The following is a 17,803-nucleotide window of genomic DNA, read 5'->3' as shown; positions in this document are numbered from 1 at the left end:
GATGTATCACGAAGGAGTCGACGACGGTCGACTGTTGCGGCACAAATATACAGGCACGGAATGTGGCAGAGCGGCAGGCGGAGTACGAAGCCGCAGTTCCCAAGGACTAAAATTACACAAGACTCCTACTACTAGGTCATCGTGGTATTGACTAGTATTGGCACTATCGACTCTGTGGAAGATTCGAGAGATATAGAATGCGGAATATGAATGCATGAATATTTGCCTAGTACCGTCCTGGAACATATGACACAGCATTTCACGATGAGCTGTGTTGGCAAAACGAGCGTAATACGTAAGAGATACTCCTCCTCGTGACGGGCCCTTTAAGGAATAGAACCTTGTGTGAGAACGAAAGATTAATTTATCAACACATGTACAGAGCACGACCTGAAAAGACCTGAAGTGTACATACGCGAATAACTTTACTCCCATGAAGCAGCCGACGGACTATACCTTTGCAACTCTCACTGATACTCTGGAGTCAAATCCTGTCATTCCAAACACCATGAGCCAAGAGCACCGTGGACTACATCCAGGTCTACGGCGATTTATGATATCATATGCCCCCGACTGGTGAACTTCTTGACCACTGAACTTTGAGCTTGAACTCATGTAGTATCTTTCCCCAAAGGATCATATCTGGTTCGCTTTGGTAAGGATTTGGAGCCACCATCAAGGTTGCAGGCATGGAAGCACCCAGAGCTAAAGACTGCATTAACTTGCAGGGCAATCTCTTGGGTCATCGACAACCACATCCAAGTATCTGGGTTCAAGAGGCACTTCTCGTTATCTGATGTCTCGTAAGTCTCAATGCTTCCATTCAGGTTACATGTTCACTTGAGACCTTGTTAGATTACGATATCCGTGGGTATTATTCATCAACTGGGTTCCCTACTTACAACGCTCACTTCATACCCACCAGCTATGCTGTTAATGAACGCGTCGGGGTAAGTCACAGCGAACATGGACAAAGTCTTTTCATTAACAACATGTCAGACAACGGCTCTTGGCTTCATCTCTTATGGCGTCCCATTCGTGGTTCAGTGCCTTGTCAATTTTTTGACAGTCCAGTCATGGTGGGATTTCCACCACAGCACTCTGGGATGTATGTACCTAAATCTAATAGCTACATCTTATCATTACTCATGACAATACAGTGACCCTCTCTCTGTCGATGACAAGGATCATTACACAATTTGTCAAAGTCACGGTTGGACGACCCCGGCCAGGTAAGCTTGCAGTTTCACCTAGTACTTGGCGTGTCTTACAATATTCACAGATTTAATTTCGCGCTGTCAGCCTACGACGGGCTCTGCAGATCCTATTTGGGGCCTATCTACTGTAGATATATGTACGCAGACGGTATCGAGGATACTCGAAGATGGATGGAGAAGTTTCCCCAGCGGTCATTCCAGCAGTATGATCAATGTCGTCTCTCCCTGTCACAGATCTGATATGTCTATTTGTAGTGTCCTTTGCAGGCCTCGGATTCCTCGCCTTGTACTTGGCCGGTAAACTGCATCTATTTGACACCCGGGGATACGTCGTGAGTTTCCATTGCCCTGTGGATAATGCAGCGCGTGTTTACCACCCATGATTCAGTTTAAAGCGTGGATATCTATCACTCCCCTTGCCGGTGCATTGTTCGTGGCAGTTTCGCGCACTATGGACTATCGTCGTACGATCCTTGTTTCTTTAATGAAATCATATTAGATTACTCACTTTGCCATTCAGACCACTGGCAGGACGTTGTGACTGGATCTTCTCTTGGATTTCTCCTTGCATATTTTTCGTACAGGCAGTATTACCCTCACCCAGCATCGGCAGATGCACATTTACCATACGCTACCCGGTTCGAAGATACCAAGAGTGTTGAATTGGGTGGAATCAGCGGAGCTGCGGAACCGTTGCTAAACAGCTATGATGAAGATGACGAAGTGGTCAGCACGAGACGTAATCCGAGGACTGGGATTCGACGATAAGCTTCGTTACAGTATTTTATTCTTGTACGTAATTTTGCGCACTAGACATCCTGGGCCAAATTTACTGTTTATCTGAATTTCGAAATATTAGCACCTTACAAACTGTTGGTGAATTATAGCCAGGTCAGAGTGTGTGGTTACAGTGGTCCGACAAAGCTCCTGGCACTCGCAATTTCGCATGCATCTACGTATCTTCAGACTTCAAGTAATTAGGTATCGCTTCGGTGCTCATGATTTCCTTCCAACGACTCCCATAGTCCATACTATTGTTATAAGGGCACTGGCTGGAGGCTTGCTACACGGTTCACCGCCCCTTGGTCCGTTGAACATGGATGGAATCATCCACCGCCGGCCTAGCAGCCCCCTGTCTCTTTCGACTCTTTGGGCCAGATCCTCCAGCCTGCGGCATTGCACCGTCAGTTGCCGGTACCATAGAGTGCTTCCCCCCCTCCTTGGAACGGCTAGAACCATGAGCAGGGTGCGCTTCACCAGGCTTCGAGCGAGCACTGTAAGATCGCTTCTTCCCTCCTCGATTCTTATTCTTAGAAGGAGTAGCACGTTGCGTTTGTGTTTCAGAGATACTGTGCGCTTCTGCTTGAGTGCGCGCCTCTTCCGCTGCCCACCATTTCATGAAGTCTGCCTCTAGTTGAATGGCTCGCTCCTCTTCTTGAATCTCGACAAGCGATCGCTTGTCCTTGGCTGCAGGTATGCCCTGCAGAAGCTGTAATTGTTGTATCTCAGCAAATGAAAGTGAGGATGATTCTGTAACGCTCGATTGCACCACTGGCTGAACAGGCGGAAGGGTCCATGCGGCACCCATATTCCTGGTATATATGAATCAGAAAGACGTGGCACGTGGCCAAGGGGAACAGTAGGCACGTACGAAACACGTCGGGGACCTGGTGAACTGGACGTCGAAGGCACCTGTCGAATGGGGGAAAAGACAGGGCCGAGTGAAGATGCATTCGGCTGAGGCTTTGAAGATGAAGGTACGGCTTGAGGAACTGGCCGCTGAGGTGTTCTCGCATGCATTAGCTTCGCGGCGGCGGATGATTCGGGGAGCGAAGACTTCCCCAAGTCAAGATCAGACGGCGTTCGACGCGGTGTCAGTGACGCATCAGGCTTCAGCGACGAGCTCACGGTCCTACGCTGTGGCGTAGCTACCTGTTTCAAAGACTCATGACTAGGTTTGACCATAGTAACGTGTGTTGCTCTGTTTGGAACACCGGATATCTTGGTGTTCTCAGCCTCTGCCATAATGGCCTTGAGATCGGTCCTTCATAGTGGTATCAGCACAATGTATAGTAAGAATAGAAGCAAAAGCTCCACACACCTGGGAGTGGAGATGGACCGTTTCCATACCGGTACCGATCCAGACAGTTCAGCAATCACAGGTATCTGATGATTAGGAGTATCCGATGAAGGTACTTGGTCCATCACGAACAGCTCATCTCCTGACGGCCCAGTATCAGTAGCCTTGGGCGAATCTGCTGCCGGATGCACAGACAGACTTGGAATTGGGCGAGTCTTCATTGGGCTCGCAGTCAATGACTTCGGAGAATCCCTGTGAACCTGTGGCCTGTCTACAGGTTCAAATACGGCTGGAATATCCTGTCGAGCAAGCCATTCGGCGTGCTTCCGCAGCGCTTTGTTCGCCAGTAAGTTAGAACGAGAGACCGGGGACTTTGTCATCTGTGCACTGCGGATGTACTTGGAAAGTTGCCGCACGATGGAAGTGTCAAGGTCCTCGAACATGCGACCCTCTAGCATCATCTCCAGATTTGCAGTGATGTAACTTTGCAAACGTTCAACGAGATGGGTCGCGTTGATGTGCGTTGCATCAGCGAGCAAATAGCACGCATTATAAACATCGAGATACTTCAAAATGACTTGTGAACATAGAAGCATCAGGCGGTCGAGTAGAAGTTCGTTCTGGTTGAAGTTGCATTATGAACCATGTGCCTAATGATAGTGCACGTGGACTTACCGCTGCGGAAAGAACAGATAACATGAAGGATATCGCGTCATCTACCCCTTGCACAAAGTCTTCGATGCAGTAAGATGACCAACACGATGAAAATAACACACGAAAACACACCGAGAGATTCAAACAAGTTCTCGTCTCCATAACACATCCATCGAACGACATATTGCATGACCTGCCACTCCAAGTGCTTGAGATCAATGTCGATGATACCCGATTTATCACGACGCTTAGATGTCCACACGCTATTTTCAAAGAAGCTGGCGAAGAATTGACAGCGGGCTTGTAGCACCACTGAATGACTCCAAACGATGACCTGGTCAGCGAGGTGGAGCGCGACGTCGGGCGCAAGGGAGTCTTCTCTTGTATTATTCCGTAAATGTCCGGTTAACTGGGTTTTCTGGTAGAGCAGGCGGAAGTCTTCTGCCTGTGAAGGAGTGGGGACTCGCTTCCCTGGCGATTGAAGTGCTTTCAAAAGAAGTTGAAGATTGAATATACGTGCAAGTGATTGAAGTTCCGCCTTGATTGCTACAGGTTTCACAGCAAATGTTTGAAATTGGGACATAAAGGGGGTTCCGATGCGTAAATCCCAGATAGCGAGGAGCTGGTCCAAGTAGAAGTATCGAAGGAGAATAAGGACCGTGAACGGATGACATCCAATGATTTGAATGTGGATCCTGTCTCCTGGGACGAGACTGACCTCAATCCCTGAAGATTTATCATTTAATGGTCGTCCGGTATGCAAAATGTTGCCCAATACTGGACATCTCACAGCGAGAATGAGTCGGTGAGCCGGAAGGTGCAGTGGACCAGGAGTGACAACAACCACGTCGGCATTATAGGGCAAGACGATATCTGGCGCGTTCTTGCGTTGGTCTAGAACCTGGAGTAACTTCGATAGATCTCCGATATCATCCAGGATCAACGCGTCCTCGCCATCTTCGTCGGCATCCAAGACGGGTGTCTCCATGTTTAGTGTCGCAGACAGTGCCTCCGCACGCGATGACGGACCTAGGTATGGTTGGATCTTAGTAATATCACATGAAAATGAATGTGTAGTGACGTGGATGGGCAGTGGTTTAAAATCGACGCGCAGAGCCCCAAACGCCCCTGTGCTGTTTGCACAGACAGCAACAGCACGCTGTATGTACGGTATGCGCTGGAATTTGAATGCTTTGGCACCGGAACTCTGACCTCCCTTGGCGCTCCGCAAGCGGACGTAAACATGTCCAGACTGAGTGCAGACTATGACAGTTCCATCGGCCCCAATATCAACGTCCTACAAGACGTCAGACGGGATGGTGTTTGAATTTGAACCCACCCACCTGCACAGCACTGAACTGACGTCTCAGGGCCCATATGCGTTGAGGCTTGAAAGCAGGGGAACTCTTTGCGGAATCGCCTTCTCCAGTAGGTTGTGAGGTAAACGTGAATACTTCCCCATTCGATGAGAGGGCGGCGATGGTGTCATCACAGCTCCTGAGCTTTATGATGGTTTGACCCTTGATTGCTTGCGGGGGCCGGTAAACAGAGATCTCTGAAGGGAATCTCTGAGTGGGGAAACTAGGTATCGAGAGTCAGAAAGAAAGTGAATCGAGCTTAGGAAAAGTCCGACCTAATCTTGGAAATCCCTCCAGACCAAGCACACAAGACTTCGCCCGTGAGAAGTAGACATGCCATGAGGGTTTCCTGGATCCAGAGTCACTCTTATTGTAGAACTATATAAAAATTCCAACAAACCGTCATCACTATTGCGCGAACAGGCTTCACTATACTGGAGACTTTACGGGGGAGCACTTGGACGGGCACTAGCGCCTTGTCATACCCTAAGAATTTCAACATGAGCATGTATTAACAACTCAGGAGAAGTAACCAACCAAGTTGCCCGCCGTTCGTGCCCCACGTCCATACTTCCGTATCTGTCCAGCAACCAGAAGCGGTTTTGCACGCTGCAACACCTTTGACAAACTCTCTCCTCAACGAGCCGACTTTTCGCGGCGTAGCCTGGATATGCTCATCTTGTTTAGCCGAGGATGAGACCTCAATGACGTATCCAAGCTGATAGAAGCGATTGAGTCCCCATGTGAGAACTTCTCCAGTTGAAGTGAGCGCGAGGGTGTGGTCTTGGCCAAGCGCAACGGACTCAATGGTGTGTTTGATATCGGGAAGGGGCATGAGGGCATACTGTGTATGTTGACTTGGACCCAAACTGCAGAAAAATTAGCAATGCAACGTATGATCGAGTACATGTCTGCGCCTACCGTCCTCCACCGCCGAAGCCGCACACACGGATGTTATCCCGAGGCTCGGAGGTGAGTACAACTACGGAATGGTGAGCTCGGCATATATATACCCCGAACAAAACGCGCCTGTATGAAGCTTGGACATTGACACTTGCCGGACGTGAATTGGGGCGAAGCGGTCGTCGAGGGACCTGTTGTGCTGTTGTGCTACATCGTCCTTACGGGGAATGACGACCTCATCCGGATATGCCCTATCATTTCCATCGCCCAGCCCCAATGCTGCGTTTCTGATGTCAAAACCCTCATAAGACGTGATAACTCAATTCCATCAGCACGTCGACTTACCTGTTCGTACCCCAGGTAAACAGTTCGGCAAGAGTCTCTTCGTCCTCGGTAGGCTTTGCAGATCTCACAGTTGAGTTGTACAGGTCGTGAGCAGTATAGCCTTCTAAGTCCTTGATGGACGTATCGATATCCAGGCGCTTCAAAAGAAGGATCCTTCAACTCAGTAAGACAATACTGCACCGGCCACACATGCGAAAATAGAGACATACGCAGCAGAGACGTTTCCCGCATATAGCGCCCTATGTAAGGGCGTCCAATGACTCTCCTTGTCCAGTATGTTCACATTGATAGCTGGGTGGGCGAGGAGCATGCGGACATATTCCAGGCTTGAAGCCTCAGTGGAGCTGCATGCCAGGTGCAGGACTGACCTGCCAAGGGTATCGAGAGCATTTATTTCGAGGGCCATTCCTCCGTTCAGTACCCCCGCGCGCTTCCATGATTTTCCGCTGCTGGTGCTGACAGATGTGGAAGGTTGTCCAGGACCGCCATTGAGCAGGCGGTGAAAGGATTGCTGCTTGCGTAGTGCAAAGTAGACATGGAGCAAGGTCATGCGCTAGGTTTATCAGACTGAACGATCGCTGGGGGTGATAAAATCACTCCTCCTCGAGATCGTCTCGGCTGTGTTGTATGTCGGTGCCGATGATAAGGCGGCACAGACGGTGTCTCTGAATAAATGGTTGGCTGTTTCAATGTCGGATATCTGTATTTTAGAGGCTGGTCCTATTGCAGATGAAGAATAAGTTATAGCCGCTGCGGGAGAGAGAAGTATTAGTACGAGACTGATAGCGACTTGTGGTAGAGGATATCTAACCTGACTCGGATACTATAGATATTGTGTAGTCACTGACTCCCGCCGGATATACAAATTCGGATTACTCGGTAAGTGGGAGAGACCGAGTGAGAATATGCACATGATGTATATAAGTAGATCACTACGGGCGGGCCGACGCGCGGATCATCTAACCTTGCTCTGTGCCGGGCCACCAACGTTCCAAATTACATGTTGAAACTTTTCCAACGTGGGCGCGGTAGCGCCGTGCTAGTTATAAGGAAAAATTTGGCGAAGGGCACGTTGTTCAAACTGCAACGAGTGTTTGCTCTAATTCTTCCAAACTGATCCGACTGCCAAATGACAGAAATTGGACAGAAATGATGACAGAATGTACCTGAAATATGGACTAGTTTGGAGAATCATAACCGATGCTGTGAACGTGGTAATAGCAGACAGAGGCGTCACGGTACTATACACTCGGGTATGTCCTCTTCCCTAGTACCAGTGTTCTTATCCAGCTAATGGATGCAGATATCGGTAAACTAGTCACATATATCATACTCAGAAGCCTCGCAACAAAAGGCTTCGGTAACTCTGGAACCTGTTTGGGTGTCAGGTTGGCAGAGAAGACCATAATACTGTGTCTGTTCAGTATATATCGACCCAGCGGCCGTCCCGCATGTGGCACCAGAAATTCCCAAAATCGCAAACACGGCATTTATGATAAGTACTACCAGCACCTTTTCTACTGTAATTAAACCGGATAGGAATATGCCTGGTAGCTGTCAAAGTACCTGCGTGAGGCATCAGATAAAAACCTCGGTCATTATCTCATGGAACACACACTTCTCCAAAAGAATGCCAGAGTGGCCTTGAAAACACCGTCAGAGGATACGAGCCCACATACAAACATGAAGATCATTGCTGTCACTCACTCGGTATCATCAACCGAATTGCAAGAGCATTGAAGTTACTTCATGTACTTGTCAGATGTAGTCGGTAAGATGACCACGACCACTTACGGTACAAAGATATAGTATCTTGGAGGAACCGCTGTTACTTTGAAACGACGGACGTGATGGCTGTCATTCTAAGTGCAATGGTCGTATACCCAGAAGACAGTGGGATAGACAACGCGGTTGAAGACATGGCGATACCCACTGGTGACTGCACGCCATGCTTGCACCTCAGGCCTCAGATGTGGAGAATGCCCACGTCGCCCGAGTCAAGTCGTTGATTCGGGGGTAAGCAGTCGAAAACACAACGTAGAGAGCGACTAATATGACAATCGATACATCCGTTCCGAAGAGCTGAGCGACGAATATAGCCTTGGGAGACGATCAAAGAATGTTTGGCGCCAACATTCTCCAGTAAGCAAATTTAGAAGCTGGCCTCATTTGACGGTGTAGTCCTGGCCCGAGGCTAAACCTGACAAATATTGATATTGATTTCTTGGGGCCCAAAATAGTCGCCCGCCGAGAAAAGTGGGTGCACTTTGAGAGTGGCTATAATATTGCGAAGCCTAGTAAGATTGAGCCGAAGAACGACAAGCCAGACGTCCAACCTGTGTGTGAAAGGGTAAATTCGGACCATAAGCCGGATTTGCAACCGTGTCGTTGTACAGAGAGGTGCAACATGTATCCATAGTCAATACGCCATTCTTAGTGGTCATGAGCTGTCACCCATGCTAACCGCAAAAGACAACCCGGTGATGGAACTTCGATCCGAGAAGACTGATTTGTAGTGTTCTAGACCGGCGTGGCATAATAACTTGAAATGAGTTGAAATGTTGTGCCGAGGGATCCTGACCTCCCATGATGTGGGACTGCAACTTGGAGATGACAAAGAAATTCCAAGAAGTTAGAAGCACCGCAATCTCAATAGGAGATGCACGCGAGGGAAACATATGGTCATAAGCCTACTCGTAATCTGTCGGACGCGATGTTCAGTGCGGACAAATATCAGAGACCGCGGTATCAGCGCTCATCAATGTTGAACGTGGAAGCTGATGCCAAGAGCTTGAAATGTCGACATGTCAAACCCAAGATCGGCGAAAATCGTAAATTTCAAAGGATCGCAGCAAGACCATCGAATCAGGATGTATGATAGGCGATTCGTGACAACCAATGTTTATTGGTGCTACTTGATTCGTTTGTGAAGAATCAGCGTCGCTAAGTACAGGCCACCGAAAGCAAGCTTCACTGCTGAAATTGAGTCAGCACTAATATCAGAAACCATTGGCAAAATGTATTAACGACTCACCTAGGGTTAGAGCTTGAGCTCTTTATTAAAATCGATGGTAATCCTCCGCATATGCAAGCCCGCCGGCTACCAGTGAGGGAAGACGTTTTGGCTCAACCGAGCCACCAGTGGTCACTTAAAGCAATTCGTTACGTAAGCTTACAGTTTCAATTTCGGCATGAATGCATCAATCCATGACTCCATCATGATTAGTACAAGCCGACTAGTGTCCTAGCTCAGTGCTCAGACCCGTAGTCACTGATCAGGCTTTGACAGAAGTGATATTCAGTCATCACTGACCAGAACTACTAGGGATCAACACTTGTAAGCATACGGGGGCACTCCGAGTCATCACCACGCTCATGGGAACCGAAAAGGAACCAATAACTGCGGTATGTAGTATGCACAAGGATCATAAGGTCAAATTCCTGATATTGGCTGGCCCAGGCCCCACAATATCATGTTCTCATCGGTCGGGAACGCAAGGTTCATGTCTTCGGCGCCCGTGATTCATGCATTTTCTAGCATTTAATCGCTTTCGCACAATTTTGCACTCTTTCTTCTGCTTCAGTGCGCGAACCATTTGAACATCAGCTCATGGTTCTTCCCTGCCTCATATGGATCTTGACCTGACTCTATTTTTCGAGAAATATCCACCGCACAAATCGATGATCTCGCAGTCTCTGGGATGTCTAATAAACACGTTTCTACATTTGTGAGGCCTGTGGTTCAAACACTCGGGCATTGACAGACAAGTAGTCGGAGTGGTGATTTTGGTGAGTGGTAGATTTTGTGCAACAAATTAACTGTTTGCTAGCGGTTGGCTCGTGAGCAGCCTGCCTTATTCAGCCACAGCATGCTGACCATCACATTGTAGGAGTTGACATTAAGTGAACTAAATGATTTCTCGTAGCTGACCTTGTTCTACTATGATAAAACGCTGGTTTCACCCTCAACAGTGCTAATCCAAAGAAACGGCTATCTTCTTTCGACAGGTCTGGCTTAGGAGACTATATTTTTCCAGGTTCCTCCCGGCGCTGGCAAATTAGCTGCTTGCAGTTCTGCCTAAAGCACCATTAAGGTTTGGCTATATTACTTCCAAGTCGAATGGAGCAACTTTATTTCTTACCGACGTGGCAGTCCTGCAGGGCCAGTCTCAAACTTTGCACGATAGGTGTCAGCACATCCTCATAAGACATTCTTTCGACTAATTAAATTTCATACACCGCACCAAAGACGATCAATGTGTCAGCTGGTTCATGGAGAACAGTGATCATGCTCAGTCACTCGGACTCAGATCAGTGAGATTGTGGTGAGGAATTGCTGCCATCCTAAAACATGGGCGTCGCCTACCGGAATGAATCTTTCCCCATATTCTTCTACTAAGGCATGTGTCACTAACATTTTGATTCCATGGTCGCTAATGCGGGGCCTGCGGGCCGTGCTCTATCGCCGAGAGCGAAGCTGGATGGTCTCGGATTATTGGTGCTCCGAGAGCAGGTCAAAGATAAGGTGTTCTTTTGGTAGGGTGAGATTATAAACCGTTCTACTTACCTTTCTTCCGGAACGCGACCAAAACGGACCCTTCAAGACAGAACAAGACCGTCTGCGCAACTTTCCGGGAAGTTCTGACGCTTTTTTTCTTCCCATCGTCCTTACCCTCTCTGTAAATGATCGAGATTTTGGGCGTCATAGGCTGTCAGGTCAACCTCATACTTTACTTTCGCCTGTTATAAGATCGGCAAGTATACGTAGGAATTCATCTCTCTTCTGCACCCTTGAATCGGGTGCCTGAATTCTGGCTAATATGTAATTGAGCTGGTATTGACCAATCGCAAGTGCTGTTACAACGTCACTAAATTACAATAGCTCGTGAAGATTGCAACTCGTGCTCATCTCCTTATTGATGATTAGAAGGTACTCTGTCAATGATGTGCATCATCTTCCCGTTGGACCGTGCGGGGAGTGCCGAGTTGCTGAATCAGATGTTGATTTGTGTTTACTGTTTCCTGGTGAGTGCAATCGAGTAGAATTGAGAAAGAGTCGGACAAGAACTTGGTCGGCGGCAAATTGGCAGGAGACCAAAAACATTGGGAACGTCGATGAACAGCGATGCAACGGAGGCTGCACTCGGTCTCCTCAGCCTCTCTCCTCTAAACAACAACACAATCCCTCAAATCAGAAAACCAGTACAAATACCGACACCAAGACCACCGCCAACGACAACACCATTACAACCAGCGCTATCAGCTAGCCCTCCTCTTCCAGACGCAGATGCTATCAGCTGCATATGTGGTTTTCTCTTTGACGATGGTTTCAGCATTGCCTGCGACGTCTGCTCTCGTTGGTGCCATGCAGCATGCTTCGATATTGTCGAGGGAGAGGTACCAGAAGAGTGGCGCTGTTGGGATTGCGATCCCCGTCCTGTTAACCGTGACCGTGCAGTTCGCCTCCAGAAGCAACGTATTACAGAGATGCACGTCAGGGAGAGGGAGAGAGACAAGGAAAAAGATAGAGACAAGGGCAAAAAACGAGATAGAGCTGGGTCGCCCGTACAACGACGACGAGCCAGCGCTGCTGCCATCGAGGGCTCCGGAAATACAAAGAAGAAACGTAGAGCATCTATCATATCCCCGTCGACGCCGCACCCACCGCCGACGCCAATACAACAAGGCGAAGATGAGCCGGTCGACATCGACGAACCGTGGTCTCTATCCTACGTCCCTATCACTAAAGACATCGCTACAACAGAAGCCCATGCCAGACTCCGCAGACAAGCCCAGTCATGGCGGGGCATCACCGCCCTCTCACCACCCATACATCCCAACCGCACACAAATCCACTCAGTCCCACCTACACCATCTCCAAGTCAGCTGCATACCAACCCCCTCGTTCGCCCGCCCACCTACAGCCTCCACACAACTACGCCGGTCCCTTCGTCGAGCTACATTGCCCCGTTTACCTGCGCTATCACCCCGAGCGCCTCTTACCTCGCCGACCCGCTCAATGCGTACGCCCACCTTGGCATGCCGAAGCCATTCGTGCACCTGATGGGTCCACCGCTGGACGTCGCCCTCGATGCGAGAGTTGTTGGTGACGAGGGACGCTTTGCCCGGAGTGGGTGTCGTCCAAATGCAGTGTTGAGGCCCTTACTGTGCCGTAAGGCAAAGGATGAGTCCGAGAAAGAGAGGACAGAAAGCGTGAAGAAGGAGAGGAGGGAAAGCGGGAAGAAGAAGAACGACAAGACAGACTCAGATGAAGAAACCCTAACATTTGGCGTATTCGCACTGCGCGACCTCAAAGCCAACGAAGAAGTCGTTCTCGGTTGGGAATGGGACGACGGAAACGCAGTGCACAGTCTTCCAGCGCTCATCGAGAGCCCACATTTGTTCTCGTGCGTCTTTCTCTTATCCTGTTCTTTCTTTTTAACCTTCAATCTTTTGTTTCTTTGTAATTGATCCCGGACCATTTACCGTTCCGTACGTTAACCCCTCACCCTCTTACCTCACACTCCCACTCCACTCCCCATTCTCTTTCCTCGTCCCACATCCCTTACTGACTCACTCGCACGAACAGGACGTACCACCTAACTCACCTCCGTGCACAAATGACCTCAATTCTCCATGCGCTCAGTTCCACATTCACAACGTGTGCATGCGGTGCCCGCGCAAGGGACTGCGTTTTGAATGTCATGGCGCAATATGTTGACAGCGAGCTTGATGCATCTAGTGTCACGTGTGCGTCAGGGCAGCCTATGAATGGTACGAGCGGGATGACGAATGGGAATGGGGCGAGGCAGGCAGGAGAGGCGGATGCCGGCGATGGGTCGAGCTCAGACAAGGAAAATTGGGGACATGATTCTGAGCGAACTGTGGTGGGTCTTGGAATCCAGATGAACGCGAACTCGACTAGTACCAACGGGAACGGTGCCAATATCAACACAAACGGTATGAATGGAAACACACCGTCATCATCGGCATTCACTCGGAAAATTGACCTCGGTCCGCTGATTGGCGCGAAACGCGGCTTTAGGACACGGGAGAAGGTGCCATTTGGCGGGGGCGTTGGTGGTGTGGAGATGGTTCCGTCGGGATCGGGGGTCAGTTTTGGCGCTGGGTCGACTGAGAGGTTTGGTGCTGAGTTGAGTGGGGGCTTTGATGCTGGGTCGAGTGATAGGTTATCGAGCGCAGGACCTGACGCATGGCCTTCAAGTTTCAATACTCCCGCTGAGTTTTCGGGCTTGGGACCCAATGGAGGACCATCGAATTGGCGCCCTACAATTTCTACCTCGAGTCAGTCACGAACTTCGAATTGCACGAGGACAAGCGATAGGAAGGGCAAGCGGCGTGCTCCAGAGGAGACAGACGTGGATGCAGACGTGGACGTGGAAGGTGACGGTGAGTGTGTTCTGCTGTATTTTAGCTTCTAGTTCTCTCTGCAGCGCGTAATTTTCTTTTCTCAGCGTGTGCTCATCCACTATACCCCCCTTCTTTACTCCTTTACCCAGACTTGCTCACTCTCAGTATTTTATTTATCTGTGCAGGCCCTACTCCCGACTCGATGGACGTCAACGAGGAAAATATTCCACCAAGGATGCGTAAGAGGTGGATGCATACTGTGTCTGTGTCCGTGTCGCATGATCGTGATGAGCGTGCCTCTTCACGGAATAATAGAAATTTTGTATCTATCAACGCACAGAGACCATCTGGTTCGCATGGACAGCATGGTCAAAGCCTATTGGGAGTGCATGTACATAGTTCACCGGTATTGAGTGGACATAGTCCACCCGCTCCGGTGTCTACGACAGACTGGAGAAGCCCGACATTACTCTCAGCGGACAGTCCAGCACCAACATCTGGAGACAGCCCTTCACCACCATCCCCCGAGAGCACTGTAGATGGAATGGATATCGATGTGAGCGATACGTTCTCTGGTAAGCTTTACTTTTGTTTTGCACAATTTTGTTGCGTATGGATTTTCACATCGCTTTTCCTGTGTGCCGCATGTTGGCTGACCCTCTCTCCATAGATATTCGTCAAATGCCACCACCACCAATGCCGGCAGCTCTCGACCCCACCACCATTTCCTCCGTCGCATTCGCATCCGTCTCGCCTTCAGCAACCTTCTCAAAACTATCTCTTCTGTCACCCGTCCTGCCTGATATGCGCTCCGGGTCACCTTCCCTCTTTGGAGTGCCTCTGACAAACTCGTCTAGGCGTCCTATGCCAATGTCATCCCCTCCGCCACCCCAGTCGTCCAATAGCAAGAGTCCTTCAGACGCATTGAGCGCGCAAGTCATAGTCCATCCACAACCGTCCAATCCATCGATGTCCAACGCTTCTTCACCTCATCGTGTGCGCTTTGCATCCCCGGAGGTGTTACATGGGCAACCGTCCTTGAAGACTACTCAACATACTCCGCTTAAATCAGGGAGGGAAGCGATACCTCCTATTTACTCGCATACTCCTCCACCTGTGTTGGAAGATGACAAAACAGCTGGTTCAACAGCAGAGGCCGTACTACAGCCAGATAGGAGCCCTGTACATGACGGAACTTCTCTTGAGGTCAAAATAGTCCCACCAGATGAAACGCCACAAACAGGTGCCTCTATGTCATCAATCATGCGCGATTCAACTATACTGGTACCGTCAATATGCGAGTCAACGCCATCCCTCCATGATTCTGATTCACCACCTCCATCATGCGAACCCGCACTACCTATACACGAGTCCACGCCAGCATCACACGAACTCAGTCCACCAGCACATGAACCCACGTCACCCGCACGCGAACAGTCACCGCTGCCTCCTCCAAAGGTGAAGATGTCCCTCAAGGACTTTGCTCTGCGCAAGAAGAAGCAACGTGAAGAAATGGCGAAGGAGCGGGAATGTGAGTCGCCTGGTGGGTTAAGCATGGGGTTGCTAGAGGAGAGCGGGGACGAAGGGATACATGTGGATGATGATGGTGCAGATGAGCGGCTGGGGAGGGATTCTGAGGGCACAGACCATGAGCGTGATTTGGAAGTGACCATGTCAGATATAAGAGAGGCGCAGGATGTGGAGATGGATGGTGATAATGACATGGGGCAGGCTGTTGAGGGGGTGAAGGACGAACCTGACGCTTCTTTCACCATGCAGAACGTAGTGGACTGCGTGCTGGAAGATTCACCTGCTGAGAGTCAGCGGCGCTGTGAATCCGAACCACGAGGCGCTACTCCATACCCGCCGAGGTCTCCCGTCGTATCCCTAAGATCTGTTCGTAGCATGGATAATGCTCATCCCAACGGCCAACTTGCAGATCCCACTTCTCTTGTGGCCAAGGTCGAGATATCGGAGACTTCTATACCCAATGGACTTGTGGGTGCCTATGATAGGACATCACCATCTGCGCCGGACCCGCCTCCACCTCCATTGCACCAGCAGATCAAGAGTACAGAAAAACAATCGTCATCACCCAAACCTTTTTCGTCACCTCTACCCCCTTCCGCTCCGGCTTCCTATTCTCATAGACCCTCTCACGAAGATGGAGAAATCACAAGCGCCTCTCCTCCAAAGTCGTCGCATTTCTTCCCCCGATCTTACACGCCTCCAACCCAGCCCCGCTCATTTCAGACCTCACATCCCTTGTCTCCTAATTTTACCCATACCACATCCACACCCACTCCGTCAGCTTCCTGGCGCGGTCCACCTCCACCGACAAGAGCACCCTTATCCAACACTTCTTCCTCGAACGGCCCTCCGCGCCCCTTACCCAGTGGGCCACGGGCACTGAGAGTTAGTCAATCATCCCATCCACCGACATATTCTTCTCCCAGTAGCCGCGTGTACAGCGGTTCGCAATACATTCCTCGCGGACCGTCTGCTGATCGTGATCGTCATGACCGTGATCGTCTTGATTGGGAACGAGAGCGCGGGTGGGCGCCACGACCGCGGGGACGTACGGGCAGTAGTGGTTGGGGTCGATAACACCAACCGTTGAATACCTAATACGGAACCTTATTCTCCCTCTGTTTTTGTAGGCCATTCTTTCCTTTCATGATATTATATTTTTCTGCTTGATCCTGATCATTATTGCTTTTTGCGGCGTGGTTTGTATCGCGCCTTCCTGTGACTTTTTATTTTTATTTCTTTGCTTCTTCATTTCCTGGTATCAACTATGAGTATAGAGTATTATATTGCGTAACGAATGTACAACGAGCCGCGTGTACCATCTCTGCAATCATACTGCATCGGACAAGCCATTCGGTACTGTTCTCACCGTGCGAACTATGGTTATCGGCTCGACTAATTGAGTGTAACAAGTCCACCAAGAGAGATTTGCCATGGCTCATACCGCCTCTGCCGCATGAACAGCCATACCAACGCAATACGCACTCAACATGATTGCATTCGTGGTCACTTGGTTTACTCAGCCTTCTGTTAATTTATTTTTTGAACTTGTCTGTGACTGACTCTCCAACCGTAACCTTGGTCAACCCAGGTCAGAGATAGGATGGATACAGTAATCCCGACATCCATCCACAAGCCAGATGGCAAAGCAAGGCGATCTGATCGCTCCATGGCAGGAACTCAATCATGAGTACCCCAACCAAAGCCGGGATGAAGTACACCGCGCCGACGTATGCACGACTGTTTAGAATCAGGGAGACAATCACGATGTCAGTCCAACTTCCATAAAACCATCAACACAACTCAACAAGGTTGTTTGCAAAGTGCTGATGCGAGTCACGATGATTTGCCGTTGATTGCTGAGCGAGTTCAATATCTGAAGTTCTGATCGAGAGAGCGAAAATCCACGTCTTTCTATCGTTCAAAACTTCTATTCATGCTGTAATGGCGTTGAAGGGGAATGAACACACGCACTGCACTGATCCAGTTTATTTTCTGCGCCAGTCTGACAAAACATTATGAGCCTCCATGTGATTGTTAGTGTCGCTGGCGTTGATAATCGGATCAAGCTTGACCATTGCCATGCATATGGCGCAAATCCTGAGATATGCAGTGAACCAGGACTGATAAGACCAGATATAATCTGCGCTCAGCACCGCGTGGTTCAAATTCATCATGAGCAGAGATGTGATGAAACCACGATTACAGAACATCGAGCTGACAGTCGTAAAACCAGCTGTGATGGACCCCTCGCACATACCTAGGATAAAACGCGCTACGAACAGGCCAAGGCTATGTGGCACGTAAACGCAATGCCCCAAACAAAGATATTGATGCTAGTCAAT

At 49.5% G+C, this 17,803-nt stretch overlaps 4 protein-coding genes across 4 annotated transcripts; 3 read left to right on the top strand and 1 right to left on the bottom strand.

The window, feature by feature from the left end:
- Positions 1-368: 368 nt before the first annotated feature.
- F5147DRAFT_709406 (phosphatidic acid phosphatase type 2/haloperoxidase) lies at positions 369-2,092 on the top strand. The gene is made up of 11 exons (XM_041438195.1): positions 369-576; positions 635-655; positions 729-803; positions 856-867; positions 926-950; positions 1,000-1,108; positions 1,161-1,232; positions 1,283-1,420; positions 1,473-1,549; positions 1,606-1,681; positions 1,738-2,092. The coding sequence occupies exons 1-11, from the start codon at positions 434-436 to the stop codon at positions 1,983-1,985; spliced, it is 996 nt and encodes a 331-aa protein (XP_041289856.1). The 5' UTR covers positions 369-433; the 3' UTR covers positions 1,986-2,092.
- On the bottom strand, positions 2,093-7,348 carry F5147DRAFT_709399 (uncharacterized protein). The gene is made up of 13 exons (XM_041438194.1): positions 6,767-7,348; positions 6,558-6,710; positions 6,339-6,499; positions 6,231-6,291; positions 5,847-6,178; positions 5,710-5,795; positions 5,585-5,658; positions 5,295-5,532; positions 4,084-5,248; positions 3,973-4,031; positions 3,319-3,917; positions 2,869-3,261; positions 2,093-2,809 (listed from the first exon to the last, which is right to left on the bottom strand). The coding sequence occupies exons 1-13, from the start codon at positions 7,105-7,107 to the stop codon at positions 2,290-2,292; spliced, it is 4,182 nt and encodes a 1,393-aa protein (XP_041289855.1). The 5' UTR covers positions 7,108-7,348; the 3' UTR covers positions 2,093-2,289.
- Positions 7,349-11,596: 4,248 nt separating this feature from the next.
- On the top strand, positions 11,597-13,426 carry F5147DRAFT_316276 (uncharacterized protein). Its single transcript, XM_041429192.1, has 2 exons — positions 11,597-13,049; positions 13,147-13,426. The coding sequence occupies exon 1, from the start codon at positions 11,673-11,675 to the stop codon at positions 13,026-13,028; it is 1,356 nt and encodes a 451-aa protein (XP_041289854.1). The 5' UTR covers positions 11,597-11,672; the 3' UTR covers positions 13,029-13,049; positions 13,147-13,426.
- A 278-nt stretch (positions 13,427-13,704) lies between these two features.
- On the top strand, positions 13,705-16,629 carry F5147DRAFT_316269 (uncharacterized protein). The gene is made up of 2 exons (XM_041429191.1): positions 13,705-14,503; positions 14,599-16,629. Exons 1-2 carry the CDS (start codon positions 14,131-14,133, stop codon positions 16,533-16,535), a joined length of 2,310 nt encoding a protein of 769 aa, XP_041289853.1. The 5' UTR covers positions 13,705-14,130; the 3' UTR covers positions 16,536-16,629.
- The last annotated feature ends 1,174 nt before the right edge of the window (positions 16,630-17,803 follow it).

The sequence above is a fragment of the Suillus discolor genome (genome assembly GCF_016758755.1).
Source record: "Suillus discolor strain FC423 chromosome Unknown F5147scaffold_51, whole genome shotgun sequence".
In the NCBI taxonomy this organism is placed as follows: domain Eukaryota; kingdom Fungi; phylum Basidiomycota; class Agaricomycetes; order Boletales; family Suillaceae; genus Suillus; species Suillus discolor.
This window is presented reverse-complemented; position numbering and strand designations above follow the sequence as displayed.

Coding starts and splice junctions, on each gene's coding strand:
- F5147DRAFT_709406 (XM_041438195.1), top strand. CDS start 434: ATGAAGCAGCCGACGGACTATACCTTTGCAACTCTCACTGATACTCTG. Junction 656..728: donor ATCATATCTGGTTCGCTTTG/GTAAGGATTTGG, acceptor ATTAACTTGCAG/GGCAATCTCTTGGGTCATCG. Junction 951..999: donor CTGTTAATGAACGCGTCGGG/GTAAGTCACAGC, acceptor ACAACATGTCAG/ACAACGGCTCTTGGCTTCAT.
- F5147DRAFT_709399 (XM_041438194.1), bottom strand. CDS start 7,107: ATGACCTTGCTCCATGTCTACTTTGCACTACGCAAGCAGCAATCCTTT. Junction 5,533..5,584: donor GGAGGGATTTCCAAGATTAG/GTCGGACTTTTC, acceptor CTCGATACCTAG/TTTCCCCACTCAGAGATTCC. Junction 5,249..5,294: donor GTCAGTTCAGTGCTGTGCAG/GTGGGTGGGTTC, acceptor GACGTCTTGTAG/GACGTTGATATTGGGGCCGA.
- F5147DRAFT_316276 (XM_041429192.1), top strand. CDS start 11,673: ATGAACAGCGATGCAACGGAGGCTGCACTCGGTCTCCTCAGCCTCTCT.
- F5147DRAFT_316269 (XM_041429191.1), top strand. CDS start 14,131: ATGGACGTCAACGAGGAAAATATTCCACCAAGGATGCGTAAGAGGTGG. Junction 14,504..14,598: donor TGTGAGCGATACGTTCTCTG/GTAAGCTTTACT, acceptor CTCTCTCCATAG/ATATTCGTCAAATGCCACCA.